General features: G+C 41.4%; 1 protein-coding gene across 1 annotated transcript; it reads left to right on the top strand.

The window, feature by feature from the left end:
• Positions 1-3,080: 3,080 nt before the first annotated feature.
• LOC149286560 (SPRY domain-containing protein 3-like) lies at positions 3,081-20,067 on the top strand. Its single transcript, XM_089494002.1, has 10 exons — positions 3,081-3,208; positions 9,087-9,162; positions 9,620-9,744; positions 10,388-10,523; positions 10,628-10,816; positions 11,185-11,334; positions 18,910-18,967; positions 19,380-19,499; positions 19,622-19,794; positions 19,933-20,067. Exons 1-10 carry the CDS (start codon positions 3,081-3,083, stop codon positions 20,065-20,067), a joined length of 1,290 nt encoding a protein of 429 aa, XP_089350128.1.
• Positions 20,068-21,666: the final 1,599 nt, after the last annotated feature.

Here is a 21,666-nt window from a genome sequence, read left to right as displayed (position 1 = left end):
GAGAAATCTCATTGCATTGGCCACACATTATACAGGGCAGCCAAGCTCCTCCTGCAGCAGAAGCACGCTGGGGTTGGCCCTTCTAATTGTATAATGAAAAACAACTTTTCTCCAAACTCGCTCAACTCCACCTTTTAGTGAATAAACCCCTTAACCCATTCACGACCACTAATGTACATCATGAAACGATGCCCCTAGCGGACTAACGACGTATCTGCTACGTCAACAGTAAAAACCGGTCCCAAGTCACTGCAAAATCAGTTGTACAGTTGTGCTGCTCCCTTAGGCTGGTAAATAGGTATAGACGCCCTCGGATGCTTTCTGTAATGCTTACCATTAGGTGGGATTATGTTGTTTGAGGTAGGTCTTGGGTGGATGATTATGCGTCTTGTTTATTTTTACTTTGGTTTTTTAGGTTTCCAGCTGTTCCTTAGGATACCCCGTTTCACTGCAGTGAGTTTGAAGGATTGCTGTTGGGTATTTCATTTGTTTCAGGCAGGTTGGCACTGAGCTTCTGGTATGTTTGCCATCGATATTCTTTGGCTGGCTCCACAAAACCCCGCTTGATGATTTTGGGTTAGTGATTATTATTTTTATTATTATACTTTATTTAAAAAGCTCCAACAGATTTCTCAGCGCTGTACAAGATGAAAATTTTACAGCTAACGTACAATACAGCAATTGACATACAGATACAAGAGGAATAAAGGGCCCTGTTCCTGACGGAACTTACAATCTAGGTGGATAAGGGGTTAGAAACAGGAGGTGAGGACTGCGTGGTAGTGAATGATGTAGGGCGAGATAAGGGTTGTAAGGGGGTGAGAGAGAAGGTTTGATGTTTATGTCAGTGGTAGGCTTCCCTAAAGAGAAGTTTTTAGGGAGCATTTGAAGGAGGGTAGATAATTGAATGTGATACATTTGTTTATACGTAGTGAGGATTTAGGTGTTGATACATTACAAATCATGCACCGATACCCGTAACACCATTGGTGGTTGGTTTAATTTTGGTCCCATATAGTAATCTTCAGGTTGACGGCAGATGTTCCCGCGGTGGAGGGGGTGTTTGGTTAGGATTTTCTATTTAAGACGTGCAATAACCATGTAGATTTTCTTGATAAAAGTCTACAGGCTGGGACTGAAATATCGAGTTTTTGGATGTAACCCAGAATATAATGAAATCGATTTGCTTCAGAGGTAGCACCCAGGTTCTGAATACTCCTCCTTGAACGTTGTATTTTATGGTTTTCTTTCACTTTTTCACTCTTTGATTCTCTTACAGGATATACATTTTTAACATACACATTCCAAGCCGATAATATAACACTTTTATTGTGAGATCAGCCGGCTGGCATGCTGGAAAAGCCCTGATCCCTGCTAACACTCAGAGATCGTGATTTCACACGCGACCCCCTCCACGCTAAACCCTCCTCCCCATCCATTAAAGAAAAAACGTAGCTGCATTTATTTTCATACATTTTGTTTTTAAAAAAAGAAAAAAAGACCAATGAGCTTTGTAGACTACAATTCTCCTCGTCTTCAACCAGAATGATGGCAAGGGTGCAAAAATGTTGCAGCATTTCTGCCTATATTTTCTTTAATTAGTAAATTTAACCCCTTCTTGTGTCTAAATACTATAAATATATAAAATTATAAACATTGTTTCATTTAAATCACTTTTCCTATTTGGTGTGGATTTTGGAGGAAAATGTTAGGGAAAATTATATGTTGGAGATTTTTAGTTTTTTTGCTATATGATGAATGGTTAGCTCAAAAATAGGTATCCATGAATATCTTAACTTGTCCAAAAAATATGTAAAAAATAAATAAATATATAAATATGTGTGTGTGTTATTTGTATGTTTGTCACTTTAATGTAAGCATAGCCTCTCATGGGTTAAAAATGTGTTGTGATACCAACACTTAAGGGGTTAAAGGACCAAAAGGTTCTAGCATTCTTATTGGCTGAATCTGCATTCATAAATCACTTTAAACACATATGGTGTAGGAACTTTGTCAGAAAGTTACAAATCTCCTGCAAAATGCCGCGTTTATGAAGCCACTCAATAGACCAAGTTTTAACGTCTCCTACAACTACCAGCGCGTCTTTGGGAAAGTAGTAACTTCCCGTGACGTTAAGCCCGACACTCACAGTGAAACGTCATCAGCTTCGTAGTCCTCATTATTTCCCGAAAAATAAAATTAACGTAAACACTAGAGTTGCAAGATGTCATCGAAATATGTGTCTCCAACAAAGGATCCATCTTGGTTGGCTGGATTTCATTATCCCCAATGGGTTGTAGTCTCCGTTTAAATGCCTATCTCCACATGAGTCTAAAACACGCCTCAAGAAATGCACCATGAATATTCGTCGTATGCGCTCTTTGATTTAGAACTCTAATGGGAAATTTAGCGCACGCCGCAGAGCCCGCCTTTTACAACTCTTTTTCCTTTTGCGATAGGCTGCATTTACTTGTCCTTCAGAATAGAGTGCACTGACTGGCTGCGGCGCACCATCCTTCAGAATGACGAGTTGCTATTGGCCTCGTTGCAGGGAGATTCGGGGGAAGTGACTGAAGGTATCCATGGCGGAAGGTAAGAGGGTTTGTAACCTGGGCAAATGGGGAGGAAAAAATATAAAACTGTGAAGAGGGTGGCTAAATTTTATGATTAAACATCATGGAGGAAATTGGCGGGGTGGCTTCGCCTGATAAACGTCAATAGTATAGGCTTCAGCCAGAGGGTTGTGATCACATTGCTTGTATTGGGTTTAATATAGGCCTTTTTGTAAGAGGATGACTGCAGAATGCTTTATCACCAGTGAGATAATAGGAAACGATGTAAAGGTAAGGAATGGGTGCTTGGGGACAGATATTTAATAGGATGATCATGTAGGTAGAGACACCTCACAGGAAAAGGAGCCAATAACATTTCTTGTTATAAGTATGTGGGAATGAAGGTTAAATAATTGCATATATCTGAGGGGTAAGATGTCAGGTTATAGAATGATAGCGCCTTGCTGTGTAATTGATCATAACACGTGTCCCTTCTCCACTACAGGTTAAGACATGGAGGATTTAAACATGGATGACTTGAATCTACATTACAGATTCTTGAACTGGAGACGGCGAATCCGTGAGATCCGGGAAGTGCGGGCGGTGCGCTATCAGGAGAGAGCCAAACACATTGTGGTGGATGGTGATACTCTCAGGTAAGGGAAGGGTTAAATAAAGATTGTCAGCTTCTGGTACTAAATTTTGGGGCTCAGTCAGTAATTGCGTCACACAGGATGATGAAAGTTGAAGTGTGTGTCACGCGAGGCGTCATCTTCTGAATATTACTCGTTATTTCTGCAGTAGAAATCCCTGTTTATGGCAATAAATACTGCATCAGCGTAACCGTACGTTTTTGTTTCCCTTTCTATATAATTAAGAACACGTGAGTTTTATTATCAGTTTAGAGAACATCCATTCATTAAGTGATGAGTACGACAGAAACAATGTGCATTGTGCAATCAGTGCTGGGTTAAATGGTTTATTTATTATTATTATTATTATTATTACAGTACTTCCATCTAGAATATTAGTTAAACATCAAAGTAATTTAACACTTTTTACAATGTTTTTTTTAATTTTATTTTAAGACAGATCACTAGAACAATCACATTTGAGCCTTAATATCATAACATAGAATCAAATAGGTTGACAGCGTAAGGGATGCTTAAGGGTTAACCGTCACACTTGGAGCTTTAATCCCCGTATTTATGAAAATCTATAGATTGTGAAAAATCATCAATTAAACAATGGGAGAAAAATAACGAGACGTGAGAACAGAAAATCCTGATCCTTTTCCTCATGGTATGCACATAGGCTGGCTTTCTAACATACATGTGTACACGTAACACATGTGGCACTTGCTGTACATGACGTGCAATTGTATTGTAGTGTTACGTTATATTGGCTGAAACGTCGGTGTTTTGTCACAATTAACATTGTCATTGATCGATCTGTCAAGTGCTCCAATTTTTGAGTCGTAACTATGACCATGTTTAGCGCGCTGAAATGTAGGCTTTGGGGTAACAGAACCCCCCTTCTGAGATTGTATTATAATAAATGGGACACATTGATTGCTCGTTATGTTATCCCCCGGGACAAGATCAGGCTGATATGTTGATAGAGATTTTTTTTCTCTGTAATGGCACGAGAGAGCTGAAGCTTGAGATGCCTCCAAACGGGGGACGCACCGTAGGACAGGCGATGAAGCATCTTAAACTTGTTTTGTTTCATTTGTTGATGTCCTTTGCTATCCTTAGGGATAATGGGACACTTGGTTGGAAATATCTGATCCAGGGATTATTTTTTATGTATATCTACTAAATGATGCATGCGGCTGTTATTTCTTTTAACCAATGCAAACTGTAAGATGAATCGGTCTTTCTTCTCCTTCTATTTTTTTCTTTCTATCGATTCTTTCAGTGTTGCTAAAACCTTATAACTTCACCGTTTCCTTTCGATTCACCCAAAATGTTTAGAAAGCAGCTTGTACTTAAGAGGTTGTGAGCTGTTTTCTCTGGGCAGCCGACACTGACTGCCTGCGTGCAGAGAACTTGCGGAGATATGCCCAGACCCCATCAGTCCCTGGCTACAGAAAATTAGGTTTATTGCATTAGAGACTCTTCATTTTCTGGTGATTCCAGCAGGAAAGCGTAATCTAACTTTGGCTTCTATCTGTACCGTCTCTTCAAGGGAAATACGTGTTATATACTGGGACAAAAATACCATTTTAACTTCATAGCTAGAATGTAGTTCACAGAAATGTAAATTATTATTGTAGAAACTTTAAAATAAATGCGGTAAAAATATTATAATTAATGAATCGCTTAGAGAATGGCTTGAGGGCGGTATTACTTTTTTGACCTGGTTCAACCTTAAATACCTTGTATTTTTGCACTTATTACAAGAATTTTATTGTTGGCCGTTACATAATATTTAACTTTGCCCTACATTAATTAAGATGTAATGATTATTGGCCAGACCTTATCTACGCTTTATTGCGTTAGACCTAAAGCCAACATTAATATATTGACAGAAGACCTGATGTTGAAGCGTGTATACAGACCCGGGGTGATGGTTCCCATGTCTGCTCCCAAACCTTAACATGTGATTTAAATGGCATTCATCAAAGTCTTCAAGCCTGTCCCCGAGCCTCTGTGCCGTGTTGTAATGTTTACCTTTGAACACAAATGTGCTTGCTGAGCGCTACTGCTTTTCATGTGGCCACGGTCAGCTAGAAGTAGTAGTCTCCAAAGTATTTTAACTAGTGGAATGGGTCAGTATAATGCTAGGTGACGGTGTCTCCTGAAACCTATAATTTGCCGTACTTAATCCACTCCCTTGTGATATCCCATCTGCATTATTGCAACTCCATTCTCACTAGTCTCCCCCTCTCATCTTTTCACCGCTCCGATCTTTCCTCAACCCTGCAGTTAGATTCATCTTTCTCTGCTCGCCATCACAGTTCCTCATCTGCTGCTCCTCTGTGCCAATCACTCCACTGACTCCCCATACCCTCCAGAATCAAATTCAAACTTCTATCCTCTGATCCAAATATACCCCTATCCTCTGATCCAAATATACCCCTAACCTCTAATTGTAATGTAATAATGGTCCACAAGCACAGTAAATACGGTAAATGAATGTGTGTGTCGGTGCGCTGGGGGTTATGTAGAAACCGTGATTGGGGTGCGAAGTTTGAAAGGTATCACTACATCCACCAATAGAAAGTAATAAAGTAGTCCTATATCCCAATGTATTATGAAGGGCCAGCCGTTCTGTATGGTGCGGAGGGATATGCCGGATATCATTCTGTTCCCCGTGGGTTTATAATGACCAGCAACGCTTAGCAACCTGACGTTTCGTTAACTTGCGCCTGCTTATTATGGGTAATTGGTGTAAAGTATTGTACACGTTTACTGGCGTTAACAGACAAATGGGAGATGAGCGTGTCTGTGGGGTAAGAGAGCGTTTCAGTCTGGAGTCATTGGTTTTATGGTCTTTACAAAGGTTAACCCCTGTGTTATCAGCACATACTACAAACGGCATGCTGTGCTAATGTAACGGAGATTATTTTGGAAGAAAATGCTCAAATAATGTGATAGAGAATCGTAGGATACGGTAATCCCCGTTACCGGCCTCAAGAGGAGCCTTAAACATGATTGTGATCGAGGGACTAAACCAAGATTTCATGGCTTGTGGGAGCACAGACTGCAGCTCATCAGAGCCGTCGGCGCAGGCTTTAGAGGGAGAGCGATCAGTGCCATCGGCAGCCATTATAACGCGCTAGCCATTTGTTGGGCTACGGATTAAGGCTTTCTGTGCTACCCTTTATTCTAATTTTGTAGCCAGAGGGAAGTATATTTTGAAGGAGGAGAACATTTAGAGCAAGAGGCTTTAGTCCGATGCTTAAGTCCGATGCTTAGATGTAATGTAAGGACATTTTTCTTTACTGAGAGGGTGGTAGATAAATGGGAAAAGCCTCCCAGCAGAAGTGGTTAAGGCTAATACACCAAAGGAATTTAAACATGCGTATAGACCTAAAGCTATCCTAAATTGGGATATAATGGGGGGGCAGATTATATGGGCTGAATGGTTCTTTTGTGTACCCGGAATAGCATGGATACTGAATTTGGGTTTAAGTAACAGAAATAAATTAGTAGATAAGAGCGCTTTTTCTCTACTGTAGCCATTTCAATTATATTTTTACTGGTGAAGTTCTGTAATCGCCATGTAATCCTGTGTTTGCAGCACATATAAGTTTTAGTAAAAGATGTTGCATATAATAGCTGCTCGAGCTTTGAGTGTCTTAAAGTAGTGGGAAAAAATCTTAATTCCTTAAGTATGTATGGTAACTGCCTTATGTCCGGCATCCTCCATATACTGTAACAACGGCAGTTACCGGATATTCCACTCTTATTAAACGCTAAATACATTTGATATCTGCCTTGTGGTTCTTAGCGGGGTGAGGAGGTAGAGGACAGGTTCTTCACCACCAGCTAAAGTAATTCCTAAATGGATCGGTCAAATTGGACCTTGTTGATTATAACAGAGCATTTACTTTGTTTTATGGATCCGTTTTAATCCAGAGTTCCTCTTTGGCCGCTGGTTTGGTGACGCATGATGGTGGTTAGTAAGCGTGTAGACTAGAGAGTAGGGCTGCAACAACTAATCGATAAAATCGATTAGTTGAATCGATTTTTATCAATTATAAAATTAGGGTTTTTTCAGAGCTCTGAAAAATACCCCTCATTATATAATCCGTTTCAGTGACTCACAGCAGCAGTTCCTACTTAGCAGTCCCTCCCTGTAATCACTGTGACAACTGGCCCCGCCCCCTTCCTTCTCCAGAACCACATGGCTGTGACACTCATCTAACTGTGTAAGTATAATATTAATATATGGGCTGCTGAAAGTTAGGGGAGGTGGGGGTTAATTTAGGGGCAGTTGTGGTTAATGGGGTGTTTAGGGTTAATTTAGGGGATGCTGTGGTTGATGGGGTCTTTAGGGTTAATTTAGGGGATGCTGTGGTTGATGGGGTCTTTAGGGTTAATGGGGTATTTAGGGTTAATTTAGGGGCAGTTATGGTTAATGGGGTGTTTAGGGTTAATTTAGGGGATGCTGTGGTTAATGGGGTATTTAGGGTTAATTTAGGGGCAGTTATAGTTAATGGGGTGTTTAGGGTTCATATAGGGTAGTTTTGTTTGGGGTATTTAGGGTTAATTTAGGGGTAGTTATGGTTAATGGGGTGTTTAGGGTTAATTTAATGAGGACTGAGGGTTAATTTAATAAAGTTAACTTAAGGTGAAGTTAGAGATAAAGGGGGCAAACTAAGGGGAATCTAAATCCTGGGAGCAGTGAAGATTAACCCAGTACTTATTTATAAAAGTATGGTGTCAGTGTGCTGTGAACGGGTCTGTGACTCTATGAGGGCACTATGAGATATCTGGGGGTATAAGGCATATCTGGGGAGGACGGAGTGACATATCTGGGGGTATAAGGCATATATGGTATGTAAGGCATATGTGGGGAGGACGGAGTGGTGTATCGGGGTTTATAAGGCATATCTGGGGGTAGAGTGGAGTGGCATATCTGGGGGTATAAGGCATATATGGTATGTAAGGCATATCTGGGGGTAGAGTGGAGTGGCATATGTGGGGAGGGCAGCGTGGCATGTCTGGGGAGGATGGAGTGGTGTATCAGGGTGTATAAGGCATATCTGGGGGTAGAGTGGAGTGGCATATCTGGGGGTATAAGGCATATATGGTATGTAAGGCATATCTGGGGGTAGAGTGGAGTGGCATATGTGGGGAGGGCAGCGTGGCATGTCTGGGGAAGATGGAGTGGTGTATCAGGCACAGTGGCATATGTGGGAGGCAGCGCGGAGTGGCATATGTGGGAGGCAGCGTGGCAAGCCTGGGGTCAAATGTGCATAAATTGGGGGGGCTGGTTGGGAAATAAAGACAAGAAATGCATTTTATCAGTTTATTTTTTTTATTCTGCTGTTTTGTATTTAACATTTGTTTATTAAATTATTTTAAATAAATGAAAAATGTACATTTTTTTATCCGATTAATCGAAAAAATAATCGGCCAACTAATCGATTATGAAAATAATTGTTAGTTGCAGCCCTACTAGAGAGGTTGACTTCATGTAAAGAGGTTGTGTGCGTAACCACAGACTGCATGACTGTCTGTCTCGTCGTGGTTTTCAAAGGCTTCTTTTCCCACAAGGAGAAGTTCCGACTCTGTGGAACCAGCGAGGATGTGAAGGTGAATGAAGCCTCAAACAGGCAACTGCCCCAATCCCTCTTCATAGTCTGCGGACCAAAATGTTGTGCTTGTCGAGTCAATATGTTTCAGATTCTTTAACATATAGAGGAGAGGCGTTCATATTCCATAGTATGTTATTGCATGACGTTGGTACATCAGTCTGATCGGTGGAGTTGACGATGATCTGTGAATAAATCCATCTGTATCTTGACGCGATATGTGGGATGCACCCACTGAATCTCCCATTTCCTTCCTGTCTCTGCAGTTACCAGGGAAACTCCGGGGAAGTTGGTTGCTATGTTGCTCCACGACCATTGAGCAAAGACAATAACTACTTTGAGGTTAGTTTTTTTTTCTTCATGCCATATTGTTTCTAGAGGAGATAAAGTCCTTAAAGGTTTGTAATGTCTTCTAGTGGGCTGCCATATTATAAAAGAAGAAAGGCACCTGCTATCTGGAGAGCCCTTCTAAAGCCATGTCGATTAGGCTACTAAAAGTGACTACCAACTACTAAACCAGTTAATGCAACTTGTCTTCTTTGGCTGACTTCTTCATCCTTTTGTGTATATTCCTTCATTGATCGATGGGCGCTGTTGGACTTGGTCTCAGCTGGACAATCTACGTTAATATTTATATATCATCTGTGTTATGAATCGAAGCAAAGCAGCTTTGTGCAGATTTAGGGAAACCTCCAAATCCCCTCTCCATCTAGTAAAGCTGTTGAGCTCTTGCTAAAATATTGCATTTGGCTGCATGGCCATGCTTTGAACTTTTTGGGTTTGGGCTTTTTCTTTGCAGGTGTCTATTGTGGACCGTGGCGTGCGCGGGACAATCGCTGTGGGTTTGGTGCCTCAATATTATAGTCTAGACCACCAGCCTGGGTGGCTACCAGATTCCGTGGCTTACCATGCAGATGATGGCAAGTAAGTGTCCATGTTTGGGTGTGATTAAGGGAGTCTCAAGGCTATCATTAATATGGATTTTGCCCTCATTTTTGGGGAAAGAAAAAAATATGTATATATCTTCCTTTGCTGAAATATACTTGTGTAACTTAGTTGTTGATGTTCTGCTGATAAATGATGATGTTAATAATAATGTGGAAAGGTTACCTTTACATTTATGAGCCTACTTAAACACTCACTGATCTTAACAAACAAAATAGAGCAAAATATTCCAACCATTCCAAACATATGGATATTAGAATAGGCAGATACTATGCTTAGAATGGTAACGTATACAGCGTCCTGTATATTGTTGGCCACCACAACTGTTAGAATAGTTAGAATGTAAAATAATATTGACAGGAATTTAAATCCTTTTTTTGTGAAGTTTTAGGATGTAATCTGTTTTAAAATGTAATTGAATGCGCTGACTCTGTTTCCTTCCTCCATCTGACCTCGACTGTGCCTGGCTTCAATTCTTTCTGTGTAGTACTTGTATTTACTTTTCCATTTTCCATCCTCCGCCTTGAGACCGGGCGGAAGCAGGGCTGAAATCGTGAACTGTTCCATGACTTTAAATATTGCAGGAATTGCCCTTAACACTTGGCACTCTTGCGTCTCTCAGGTTGTATAATGGGCGAGCAAAGGGAAGGCAGTTTGGAACAAAGTGCAGTTCAGGAGACCGTATTGGCTGCGGCATTGAACCCAGCTCCTTCCATGTACAGACGGCTCAGATTTTCTTTACCAAGAACGGGAAGAGGGTAAGAAAACCGCTCACGTGTAGTTTGTTCTCTGTGGGATGTCTACGTTGGTTCCATGCCATAGTAAGAGAACCCATCCGTTTGTGTGGCTTTCTTCCCTTCAGGTTGGAAGCACTGTGATGCCTTTGTCCCCCGACGGTCTTTTTCCAGCAGTTGGAATGCATTCGCTTGGTGAAGAAGTACGCCTTCATCTAAATGCTGAACTTAGTAGTGAGGACGATGACAGCATAATGATGGTGGACAGCTATGAAGATGAATGGGGCAGACTGCATGATGTTAGAGTCTGTGGCACGGTAAGAAATACAGTTTCAGGTCAAATTGTCTCTTGAGGTTGCTTGTGTTTTTTTTTTTTTTTTCCCCTTTTCTTCAATTTTCACCATTTTTTTTTTAATAGTAAATGAGATATGATCTAAATAGCCCTTCTTGTCCTGAAAAGAAGAAATGTTCAAACAGCCATTGTCTTGACGGGTACAAAAATGTAAAATCAGTCCAGTCCTTAGTTTTAAGTTAAAGCGTCTATACACGTGTACTGTATGGAGCCTCGTAGGTCTCTGCCAGGGTGGTCTTGCCCCGCTGTAGTAACCATGATGGCCATCCTTTTTTTTTTTTTTTTTTTGTCTTTCCTTTTTCAATTGATGAAATGTTTGATCTTTCTCTTTAGCTCCTAGAATATGTCGGGAAGGGCAAAAGCATCATTGATGTGGGCCTCGCGCAAGCCCGTCGTTCTCTCAGTACACGCAGTCATTACTTTGAAGTTGAGATTGTGGACCCTGGTGAGAAGTGTTACATAGCCCTGGGCCTGGCAAGGAAGGTGAGAAACGTGTAGGGCTGCAACTAACGATTATTTTAATAATCGATTAGTTGGCCGATTATTTTTTTTTTTTTTAAAAACAATATGCAAATTTTTAGTTTATTTAAAATAATTTAATGAACTGGATGTTAAAAAAACAACTTAAAATTTACATTAACATTCTTATTTTGTTATGATGTAATAAAAAAACAATATTTTCAAAGTACAAAAACCCAAACACAATATTTATGAAACAAAATAACCCCAAACATTCTGAAAAGAGGTGGACTATTACTGTTCAAGAAACTTTGCCCCAGCCCTGGCACTTTGCCCCCAGCACTTTGCACCCAGCACTTTGCACCCAGCCCTGGCACTTTGCACCCAGCACTTTGCACCCAGCACTTTGCCCCACCCCTGGCACTTTGCACCCAGCACTTTGCACCCAGCCCTGGCACTTTGCACCCAGCACTTTGCACCCAGCACTTTGCCCCAGCCCCCGGCACTTTGCACCCAGCCCCCGGCACTTTGCACCCAGCCCCCGGCACTTTGCACCCAGCCCTTTGCACTGTGCCCCTGCACCCAGTCTCCAACTCTGCCCTGCCCCCACACTCACACCCTGCCCCCACACTCACACCCTGCCCCCACACCCTGCCCTGCATCCACACCCTGCCCTGCACCCACACCCTGCCCTGCACCCACACCCTGCCCTGCACCCACACCCTGCCCTGCACCCACACCCTGCCCTGCACCCAGTCTCCCACTCTGCCCTGCACCCAGTCTCCTGCCCTGCCCCCACACTCACACCCTGCATCCCCACCCCCACTCTGCCCTGCACTCAGTCTCCTACCCTGGCCTACCCCACCCCCGCGAACCGCTCTGTGCGAACGGAGCCACTCGCACAGAGCGATTCGCAGAGACATGAAGAATACTTACCTCCGGAACGCGTCACATCCGTCACGCAACTAAAAGAAGGCGGAGAGTGCAGAGCGTGTAGCGGAAGCGGGGAACGCTCGCGGAGGTAAGTAAAAGGAGCCAACAACGAATCGATCACTCGATTAATCGATTTTATCGATTTGTTGTTTCAGCCCTAGAAACGTGTAACGCATAATCAATGGCCGCTATGAGGCAATAAAACTGACCAAAGCCCAACATAAAATAAACATGACTGGTATGCTTTAACCCCTTAACGTCCATTGCCGGGTCAGGCACGTCATGCAAAACGGTCACTTAACGACCTATGACGTGCCTGACACGTCATCAGACTTAAACAAGCTTAGAAAGTGATCAATGATCACTTTCTAAGCTTAAACGGTGTTGCTGTAATGCCTCGATGTCGAGGCATTCAGCAACACCGAGATCGGCATGATGGGCCATGTCTGGCCCCTCCCCGGGGCGTCAACAGCCGCCATACATTGTATGGCGGCGGACGCCCGTTTTAAAAGCGTTTAGGAGGCGATCAACGATCACCTCCTAAACTTCAATGGTGTCGCTGGAATGCCTCGATCAGGAGGCATCCAGCGACACCAAACACTTACCTCTTGATGGACTGTGACCGCTCCGGAGAGCGGTCACAGCCGCAGCTGCACGCAGTCTTCACCATCCGCAAGATGGCGGCGGTCCGGGAAAAAAAATAATAAAGTTGAAAAAGTTCGCTAGACGGTCTCCTGACCTTCTAGAGAACTCTGGCTCCACTTGCTGGTTGAATACAGGTACTGCATTCAACCATACAAGTCAATGGAGTTGTTTCAGCCCTAGAAACGTGTAACGCATAATCAATGGCCGCTATGAGGCAATAAAACTGACCAAAGCCCAACATAAAATAAACATGACTGGTATGCTTTAACCCCTTAACGTCCATTGCCGGGTCAGGCACGTCATGCAAAACGGTCACTTAACGACCTATGACGTGCCTGACACGTCATCAGACTTAAACAAGCTTAGAAAGTGATCAATGATCACTTTCTAAGCTTAAACGGTGTTGCTGTAATGCCTCGATGTCGAGGCATTCAGCAACACCGAGATCGGCATGATGGGCCATGTCTGGCCCCTCCCCGGGGCGTCAACAGCCGCCATACATTGTATGGCGGCGGACGCCCGTTTTAAAAGCGTTTAGGAGGCGATCAACGATCACCTCCTAAACTTCAATGGTGTCGCTGGAATGCCTCGATCAGGAGGCATCCAGCGACACCAAACACTTACCTCTTGATGGACTGTGACCGCTCCGGAGAGCGGTCACAGCCGCAGCTGCACGCAGTCTTCACCATCCGCAAGATGGCGGCGGTCCGGGAAAAAAAATAATAAAGTTGAAAAAGTTCGCTAGACGGTCTCCTGACCTTCTAGAGAACTCTGGCTCCACTTGCTGGTTGAATACAGGTACTGCATTCAACCATACAAGTCAATGGAGGCCAGCTTTCTAATCACTATGTGATTAGTAAAATATTTAAAAAAAAAAAAGAAAAAAAATTAAAAAAAGAAAAAGCTTAAAAAAAACATGGTAACATTTAAAAATTATTATGCTTTAGAGTAACTATCCAGTTCCAGCAAAATGTAAAAAAAAAGTCCAAAAAGAGTAAAATAAAAAAATAAAGTTTATTATTATGAGCAAGTGCTAAAATTAGCGCTGTATCTTCCCAAAAATCCTGACGTGGAAAAATGTAAATAAAAGCATTTCAAATACCCAAGGGGTGTCTAATTTAAAAAAATGAATGGTTTGATGGGGTAAATTGGAGTGGCCGGGCTCAAAGATAGGGCATAGGCACAGACTGACCGAAATGGGGAAAAAAAAAAGCTCACTTCCAAAATGTGGCATTTTAACCTCAAACACCAGACAAACCCATACATGTGGGGTATGAATGAACTCGGGAGATGTTCCTGAACACATATTAGGGTGTTGTTTGATAGTGACGTATACCTGGAGCTATAAATTTATACCCAAAGTACAATTTGTGTGAAAAAAAAAAAAAAAAAAAATACTACCACAAAGTGTGGCAAAGGCTGGTGGTAGAATCTGATGCATGGAAAGGGTTAAATACTACCATTTTAAGTACCTTGGGGTGTCTAGTTTTCAAAAATATATGGTTTTATGAGGTAAATTGTAGTGGCCAGGCTCAAAGATAGGGCATAGGCACAGACTGACCAAAATAGGGGAAAAAAAGCGCACTTCCCAAATGTGGCCTTTTAACCCCAAACAGCAGTCAAACCCATGCATGGGTGGTATCACTGTACTCGAGAGATGTTGTTGAACACATATTAGGGTGTTGTTTGATAGTGACGTATACCTGGAGCTATAAATGTATACCCAAAGTACAATTTGTGTAAAAAAAAATACCAAAAAAATACTAACACAAAGTGTGGCAAAGGCTGGTGGTAGAATCTTATGCATGGAAAGGGTTAAAATACTAGCATTTGAAATACCTTGGGGTGTCTAGTTTTCAAAAATATATGATTTGATGGGGTAAATTGCATTGGCCGGCTTCAAAGATACCCGAAATGGCACATGGGGGGAAGAATTACCAGATTTGGAAAAAATGGTTTTGAAATAGCAAAACGCTACCTGTACTTAATGCTCCATAACGTGCAGAAAAAAGCAAAAAAACATAAAAACATTGGGTATTTCTAAACTCAGGACAAATAGTAGAATATATTTAGTAGGTTTTTTCATTAGCTTTTTTGGATGAGTAAAAGATTTTTGGGGTAAAAGTCAGAAAATGTGTTGGTTTTTTTTTACATTTTTCATCATATTTTATTATTTTTTTTATGGGAAATTAGATAATATGATTAAAACAATGGTATCTGAAGAAAGCCCTTCTTGTCCTGAAAAAAACATATAATTTGTGTGGGTTCACTAAATGAGTGAAGAGAAAATTACATCTAAATACGAACACCGCAAAAGTATTAAAACAGCCTCGGTCCCAATGGTACAATAGGTAAAACACAGCCTGGTCCTTAAGGGGTTAATGTAGAAGAGTGCAGAAACAAACATGACAGTTAATGTATTGTTTTAAGATTTTACTTCAGTCGATTAAACTAAAAGTACGTACGGGAGTAATCTTGAATGTTACATTGATGTAAGTTAAACTGCATTGCTACAAACCGTTACAAGTAGTGAACGCTAACTTCTGAGAATATAATTTAATATGCGCTTCCGCACCTACTTAGTTTAGTTGCTTTTGTTTGTAACTAAATGCGGTATGAGAAGTGTCCGCCCTAGCAATGTAAAAAGCACAGATCCTTCCCCGTATAAGTTTGACACAAACACAAGTAAAGAAGAGCTTCTGGATAGCACCGATTCAGAATAGGGAACTGCTGTCCAGGATAGGATTACAGCAGGTACTGAGTGGAAGTCTGAAACACTTCAGCATTGAATGTTTTCCCGAAGCATTCCTTCAGCACAAAACTGACTCCACAGTGGAAGCCGTTACTGTTGGCGGCGCACGTACAACACAATCACAAGAAATGCCTTGTTAAACCAACCTGGCACTCCTCGCAGTGTGAAATGTTCTGTTCTTTTACGATTCACTTTGTTCCCAATCATGTCATGGGACTCACAAAAGCGTGATGGATTCAGCTGGGTGTAACCGGTTAGTCATTGGGGTAGTGTTAATGTTAAGGAAGTAGAATTGTTAGGCAGTAACAATAATGTACTAAAGTAACACAATTATTATTGGTGAATTTTCGACATTGGTTAGGACCTTACCCGATTTATTGTGGCTCTGGTCCCTCCTGGGACAGACCATTAGGTCCCTTTGGCACAGTTCCTACCTGTGGCTCCCCACTGAGACGAGGTGTGGGTGGGCTGCATCCGTCTACTGTTAGACTTTTCTGGTGCTGGGTAGACGGGGGATTCCAGGTGGGCATCCTTATTCTGGTAGCAGTCTTCCACGCTTCAGGCAGTGTTTACTTCTTCAAAGAATTTTCCTCTTGCCTGCATGTGCCTTTGTGGGATTCTTTGACCGCATACCTATGTGCCCTCCTTGTTGCATTGCAACAGAAATGTGTTTACTCCTGGCTTGACTATTTAGATTCCAAAAAGTGCTTGCTTTGGCACCTTCCTGATGGTAATTTTTGCGATAGGCGGTAGAAAGCAGCAAGCACATTTCTCTCAGACCTGGTGGAACGGTTTTGGCTGCCCAAGCCTGTGGATAAGTAGGTCTTTCTAGTGGCTCTTGTAGTTGCGCGTTTCTTATGCCAGTTGTCACAAGTATATAATGGATCTATGAAGTCTCATTTCAACAAGGTTTGTCTTTAACCCCTTAACGACTTTTGCCGGTCCTGAACCCTCAAAAAATTAAATAAGCTTAGAAAGTGATCAACGATCACTTTCTTCGCTTAAACGGCGTTACTGTAATGCCTCGATGTGGAGGCATTCAGTAACGCCGAGATCGGCATCGGGGGCCATGTCTGGCCCCTCCCCTCGCCCGTTTTTAAAAGTGTTTAGCAGACGATCCACGATCACCTCCTAAACTTAAATGGTGTCGCTGAAATGCCTCGATCAGGAGGCATCCAGCGACACCAAACACTTACCTCAGGATGGACTGTGACCGCTCCGGAGAGCGGTCACAGCCGCCGGTGATCTTCACCATCAGCAAGATGGCAGCCGCCCTGTAAAAAAAAACAAAAAAAAACCAATCAAGTTTTAAAAGTTCGCTAGATGGTCTCCAGACCCTCTAGAGAACTCTGGCTCCACTTGCAGGTTGAATACAGGTACTGCATTCAACCATGCAAGTCAATAGAGCCCAGCTTTCTAATCACAATGTGATTAGTAAAATATTAAAAAAAAAAAGTGCATAATTATTTTTAAATGTTAGCAGTGATGTCACTAGAGGAACCATACAGTACCAGCAAAATGTGTAAAAAAAAAAAAAAAAATTTCTCAAAAATCTCAACAAAGAGTTAAAATAAAAGCACTTCAAATACCCAAGGGGTGTCTAATATATAAAAAAAAAAATGGCTGATGGGGTAAATTGGAGTGGCCGAGCTCAAAGATAGGGTACAGGAGAAAAAAAGCGCACTTCCCAAATGTGGCATTTTAAATCTCAAACACGACGAACCCATGCATGTGGGGTATCACTGCACTCAGGAGATGTTCCTGAACACATTGGGGTGTTGTTTGACAGTCACATATACCAGAACCTGTATATCTATAACTAAAGTACAATTTGTGTGGAAAAAAAAATAAAAAAATTACTATTACAAAGTTTGACAAAGTGTAGTTGTATAATTGGTGCATGGAAAGGGTAAAAATAGCAGCATTTGGAATACCCTGGGGTGTCTAGTTTTGGTTTTAATGGGTTAAATTGAGTTAACCGGCTTCAAAGATATTCCAAAGAGGAGATGAAGGCAGAATGACCAAATGACCACCTGAATTATGCATGCCCCAAAAGTAGCCCTTTATCAGCCAAACAATCTGACAAACCCATGCATGTGGGGTATCTCTGTACTCAGGAGATGTTGCTGAACACATATTGGGGTTTTTTTTGACAGTGACATATACCAGGAGCTGTATATTTATAACTAAATTACAATTTGTGTGAAAAAAAAATAAAAAATAATTACTATTACAAAGTTTGACAAAGTGTGGTTGTATAATTGGTGCATGGAAAGGGTTAAAATAACAGCATTTGAAATACCCCTGGGGTGTCTTGTTTTCAAAAATATATGATTTGAATGGGTTAAATTGAGTTAACCGGCTTCAAAGATGTTCCAAAGAGGAGATGGAGGCAGACTGACCAGATTTGTTAAAAAAGGTTTGGAAATCATAAAATGCTGCTTGTACTTATTGCCCTATAACTTACAAAAAACAGCAAAAAAAACATAAAAACATTGGGTATTTCTAAACTCAGGACAAGTAGTAGAATCTATTTAGCTAGTTTTTTGCTTGCTTTTTTAGGTGAGTAAAAGATTTTTCAAATAGAAGTCATAAAATGTGTTTTTTCAATTTTTCACCCAGTTTATTTTTTATTTTTTTTATAGTAAATAAGATGACATATAACTTATGTGGGTACACTAAATGGGTGAGGAGAAAATTACAGCTGAACACAAGCACCACAAAAGTATTAAAAACAGCCTCGGTCCCACAGGGTACAAAAAGAAAAAATGAGCCTGGTCCTTAAGGGGTTAACAACAACTAGAATATTTCATGGTTTGTACACAAAGGGTGAAATCGAAACATCACACAATAAAGCATCATGAGAAGCAACAATCCAATAAACTAAACTTACTGTGGGGGGGGAGAAAATCTGTTGCACTACACAACTTTAACCAATTAATGGAATCTTCAGCTTTTTGTTTTCATACTACCATCAAGGAAGATGATTTATATTGGCTAACATAATAATAATAATATTTATTATTTAGGCCCATCTTATTCCACAACCCTGTACAATGGGTAAACAGGACATAACAAATCTATATCCTAACAATTAGACTTACAGAAACAGGTGAGGAGAGCCTTGCAAGCCTCCAATGTAGAGGATATCTTGTCTATCTAGTTTACAGGTAGCTAGAACCTGTGTGTTCTTTAGATGCTAAATGGTATCTAATGAAGTCTAAATTTTCCTCTGCTTCTATAATGCCGCTGAATATTTTTCTTTTCAGGATTACCCTAAAAACAGACACCCGGGCTGGAGTCGTGGATCTGTTGCGTATCATGCAGGTGTGAATAATTTTCTATACTGCCAGCTTTGCGTTGCCATTTAAGAAATACTGTCAGCGTTTTCAGAGTTCCAATAATAAAGAAGTACAATTGTCGGTTATTGTTTAAGATAATACAATGATGGGATGTAGTTAGCTGTGTTTGGATACATGGAATAGGACCACTGAGTAGCAGTAGTAGGTTAAAGAATATGGAGGTTCTCTTGCCCAGCCAATAATATATATAGAGGGTAAGTGTTAACCGGGTACACCTGGTGTATGACAGGTTAGAAGAATGTTGCCCGGCACATGGCTGAGTAGCAGGACACTGCAAGATAAGTGCACGTAGGACATAGGGGTAGGTATTTTAACATGTAATGTCTAAAGATACTGAATCTAATAGGTTAATTTACTAACTGTCCTCTATCTGACAGATGATGGAAAGATATTCCATGGAAGTGGGGTGGGCGACCCTTTTGGACCAAGGTGCTATAAAGGAGACATCATGGGCTGTGGAATCATGTTTCCAAGGGACTATATACTTGACAGTGAAGGTATGTTTTTATGAAGTTTTTTTCTTTTCGGCTGATGAGAGATGCATAGTAACAAAAACACTGCCGATATGAGATATGGATTGCAAAGGGGTATAACTCTTCTTAACGTATTTGTCTTGTAGGGGACAGTGATGACAGCTGTGATATGAAGGAACTGAGGCTGCAACCACGTGGAGTGAGGAATGTAATGTATCTCCGACGGGAGCAGCAGCATGAAGATGATGGTGAGGAAGAGGAGGAGGAGGAGGAAGACGAGGAGGAAATGGAGAGAGAACACGAGGGCCGAAAAGTAGTGGTACGTGAATGAAATGCTTTGACATATCTACTAGTGTGGATAAAATAATTTTTTTCATGATTGGTTGTAAGTTATACGTTGATTAGCAATGTCCTGTAATTGGAGCAGATATGAAAGACCTAGTTCTTGTTCAACCAGGTTTTTTTCACACGAAATGGGAAAATAATTGGGAAGAAGGAGACGGTGCTGCCTCAAGGAGGATTCTATCCGACCATAGGAATGCTAAGCAGTGGAGAAAAAGTCAAGGTGGACCTGCATCCCTTGAGTGGATGAGGAGACTTGCATCTCGGTGGAAGAATACGCTGCATCATTTTGCCATCTTCCCTTCACGCCAACTCCCTGGTCATGCACGATTTGCACGTGGGCTTGTGATAGTGCTTCTTCGTGTCTGGAAACGTCTCACTGTGCCCTTACTAGTGAGTGAGCGTGGGTTTGGTATTACACCCCATGCTTGTAAGTGTTGGCAAAGCAGAAGGCATGATGGGACAGGAAACAAGACAGCAGTTCTACAGGTCACCGTGAAGCAGTTGTTGGCATTAGTCGTGGGGGTTTTCCTTTTTATGTTCTTGTTGGGAGTGCATGGTAAGCATCAAATACTTTCAAGGCTGGAGTAAGGTGATGTAGATGATGATGGTTTCTTGAGCTTACTCACATATATATATAAAATACAAAAATAGTCATATGACCCCGTGGTCTGACTTTGTTGCTGGATTTGTTGCTTCCTGAATAAGTCAACTCAGCAAGGTGAGAACACCAAACATATAAAACTAAAAAAGAGTGGATATTAGAAATAAGCTGCATACACAATGATGGTGTCCACAACCATCACAATAAATAGAATAAAAATATAGGAAAATAAGATGCCCTAGTGGTTCATGGGATGTATTTGTGTGGAAAATTTAGGATATATTAATGTGACCTTGAGGAAATACTACATTGTTTTCAGTAAGCAGTTATCCGGCGGTTCTGTTGCTTCGAACTGTTTTCTGTCAAATTGTGACGTTTTCTGGCCTCAACGACTACTTTTCTCGGACCGTATTGTAGTATGTTCAAGTATAGGCTACCAGTGGGCCAGCCATTGTTATTGACATACATAGGCTTCTTCTAAACAGATTATATCATGGCAAATTAAGATTTGTAATTTGTTTTAATATCTGGTATTGTAATGGTCACCAGTCATGCCTCACATCCTCGTTTAATCGATGTGAAATCCCTGTGTTTTATCTATGCATTCTCTACGCCTCCTCCGCTGTCTACCTCACAATGGCACCTTTGGTGCTACCTGATGTTCCCCGAATAAGTATTCATGTGGAATCGCGTTACCCGGTGCTGTGAAGTCTAACAGCGCCAGATTATCATTACAACAGCAGTTTTGCAGTCTCAAGTTTTAGTTTGATAAAATGACGCATGCAACACACTAAACCATTTCTATACTGAATTGTTCTTCAGTAATTTTTTTTTTTTTTTAATGAAAACTATTCATGGCCATTAGTAGCCAGAGACTGGCTACTTTCTTAGCCATTGATTACCTCCCTTGGCCAACAACAAACGTTCATAACAAAAAATGATTTGTCTTGGATAAGATCCAGTCTAAATAGCAAGGGCCCAGGGCCACCCTGCTACATACCTCTTTGGGGGAAAAATATTTTTCCTGTAGTATTCATGGCTAGCAGCCAAGAAGAATTTTTTTGTTGTTACTGCCCCCGTTTTTAGTAGACTATAGACAGTGGGTTTTCTTTTCATTTGTGTAGCCTTGGGTACCGTGGCGCATATTTTCTGTGCGTTCTTCCCGTGGGTCCCTGTACTGTAGGTTAGATCTTCCCATGAATCTGGTGGCATTACTACCTCACTATTTCTGCTGCGGCTACGATG

Source organism: Sceloporus occidentalis, unplaced genomic scaffold, assembly GCF_023333645.1.
Source record: "Sceloporus occidentalis isolate IW3139 unplaced genomic scaffold, rSceOcc1.0.p SCAF_68, whole genome shotgun sequence".
Taxonomy (NCBI): Eukaryota; Metazoa; Chordata; class Lepidosauria; order Squamata; family Phrynosomatidae; genus Sceloporus; species Sceloporus occidentalis.
This window is presented reverse-complemented; position numbering and strand designations above follow the sequence as displayed.

What these genes read in the sequence shown, in the direction of transcription:
- LOC149286560 (XM_089494002.1), top strand. Translation starts at nt 3,081, where the DNA reads ATGGATGACTTGAATCTACATTACAGATTCTTGAACTGGAGACGGCGA. An exon ending in TTACCAAGAACGGGAAGAGG is followed by an intron (nt 10,524 to 10,627) that starts GTAAGAAAACCG and finishes TCTTCCCTTCAG; the next exon opens with GTTGGAAGCACTGTGATGCC. An exon ending in CTATATACTTGACAGTGAAG is followed by an intron (nt 19,500 to 19,621) that starts GTATGTTTTTAT and finishes TTTGTCTTGTAG; the next exon opens with GGGACAGTGATGACAGCTGT.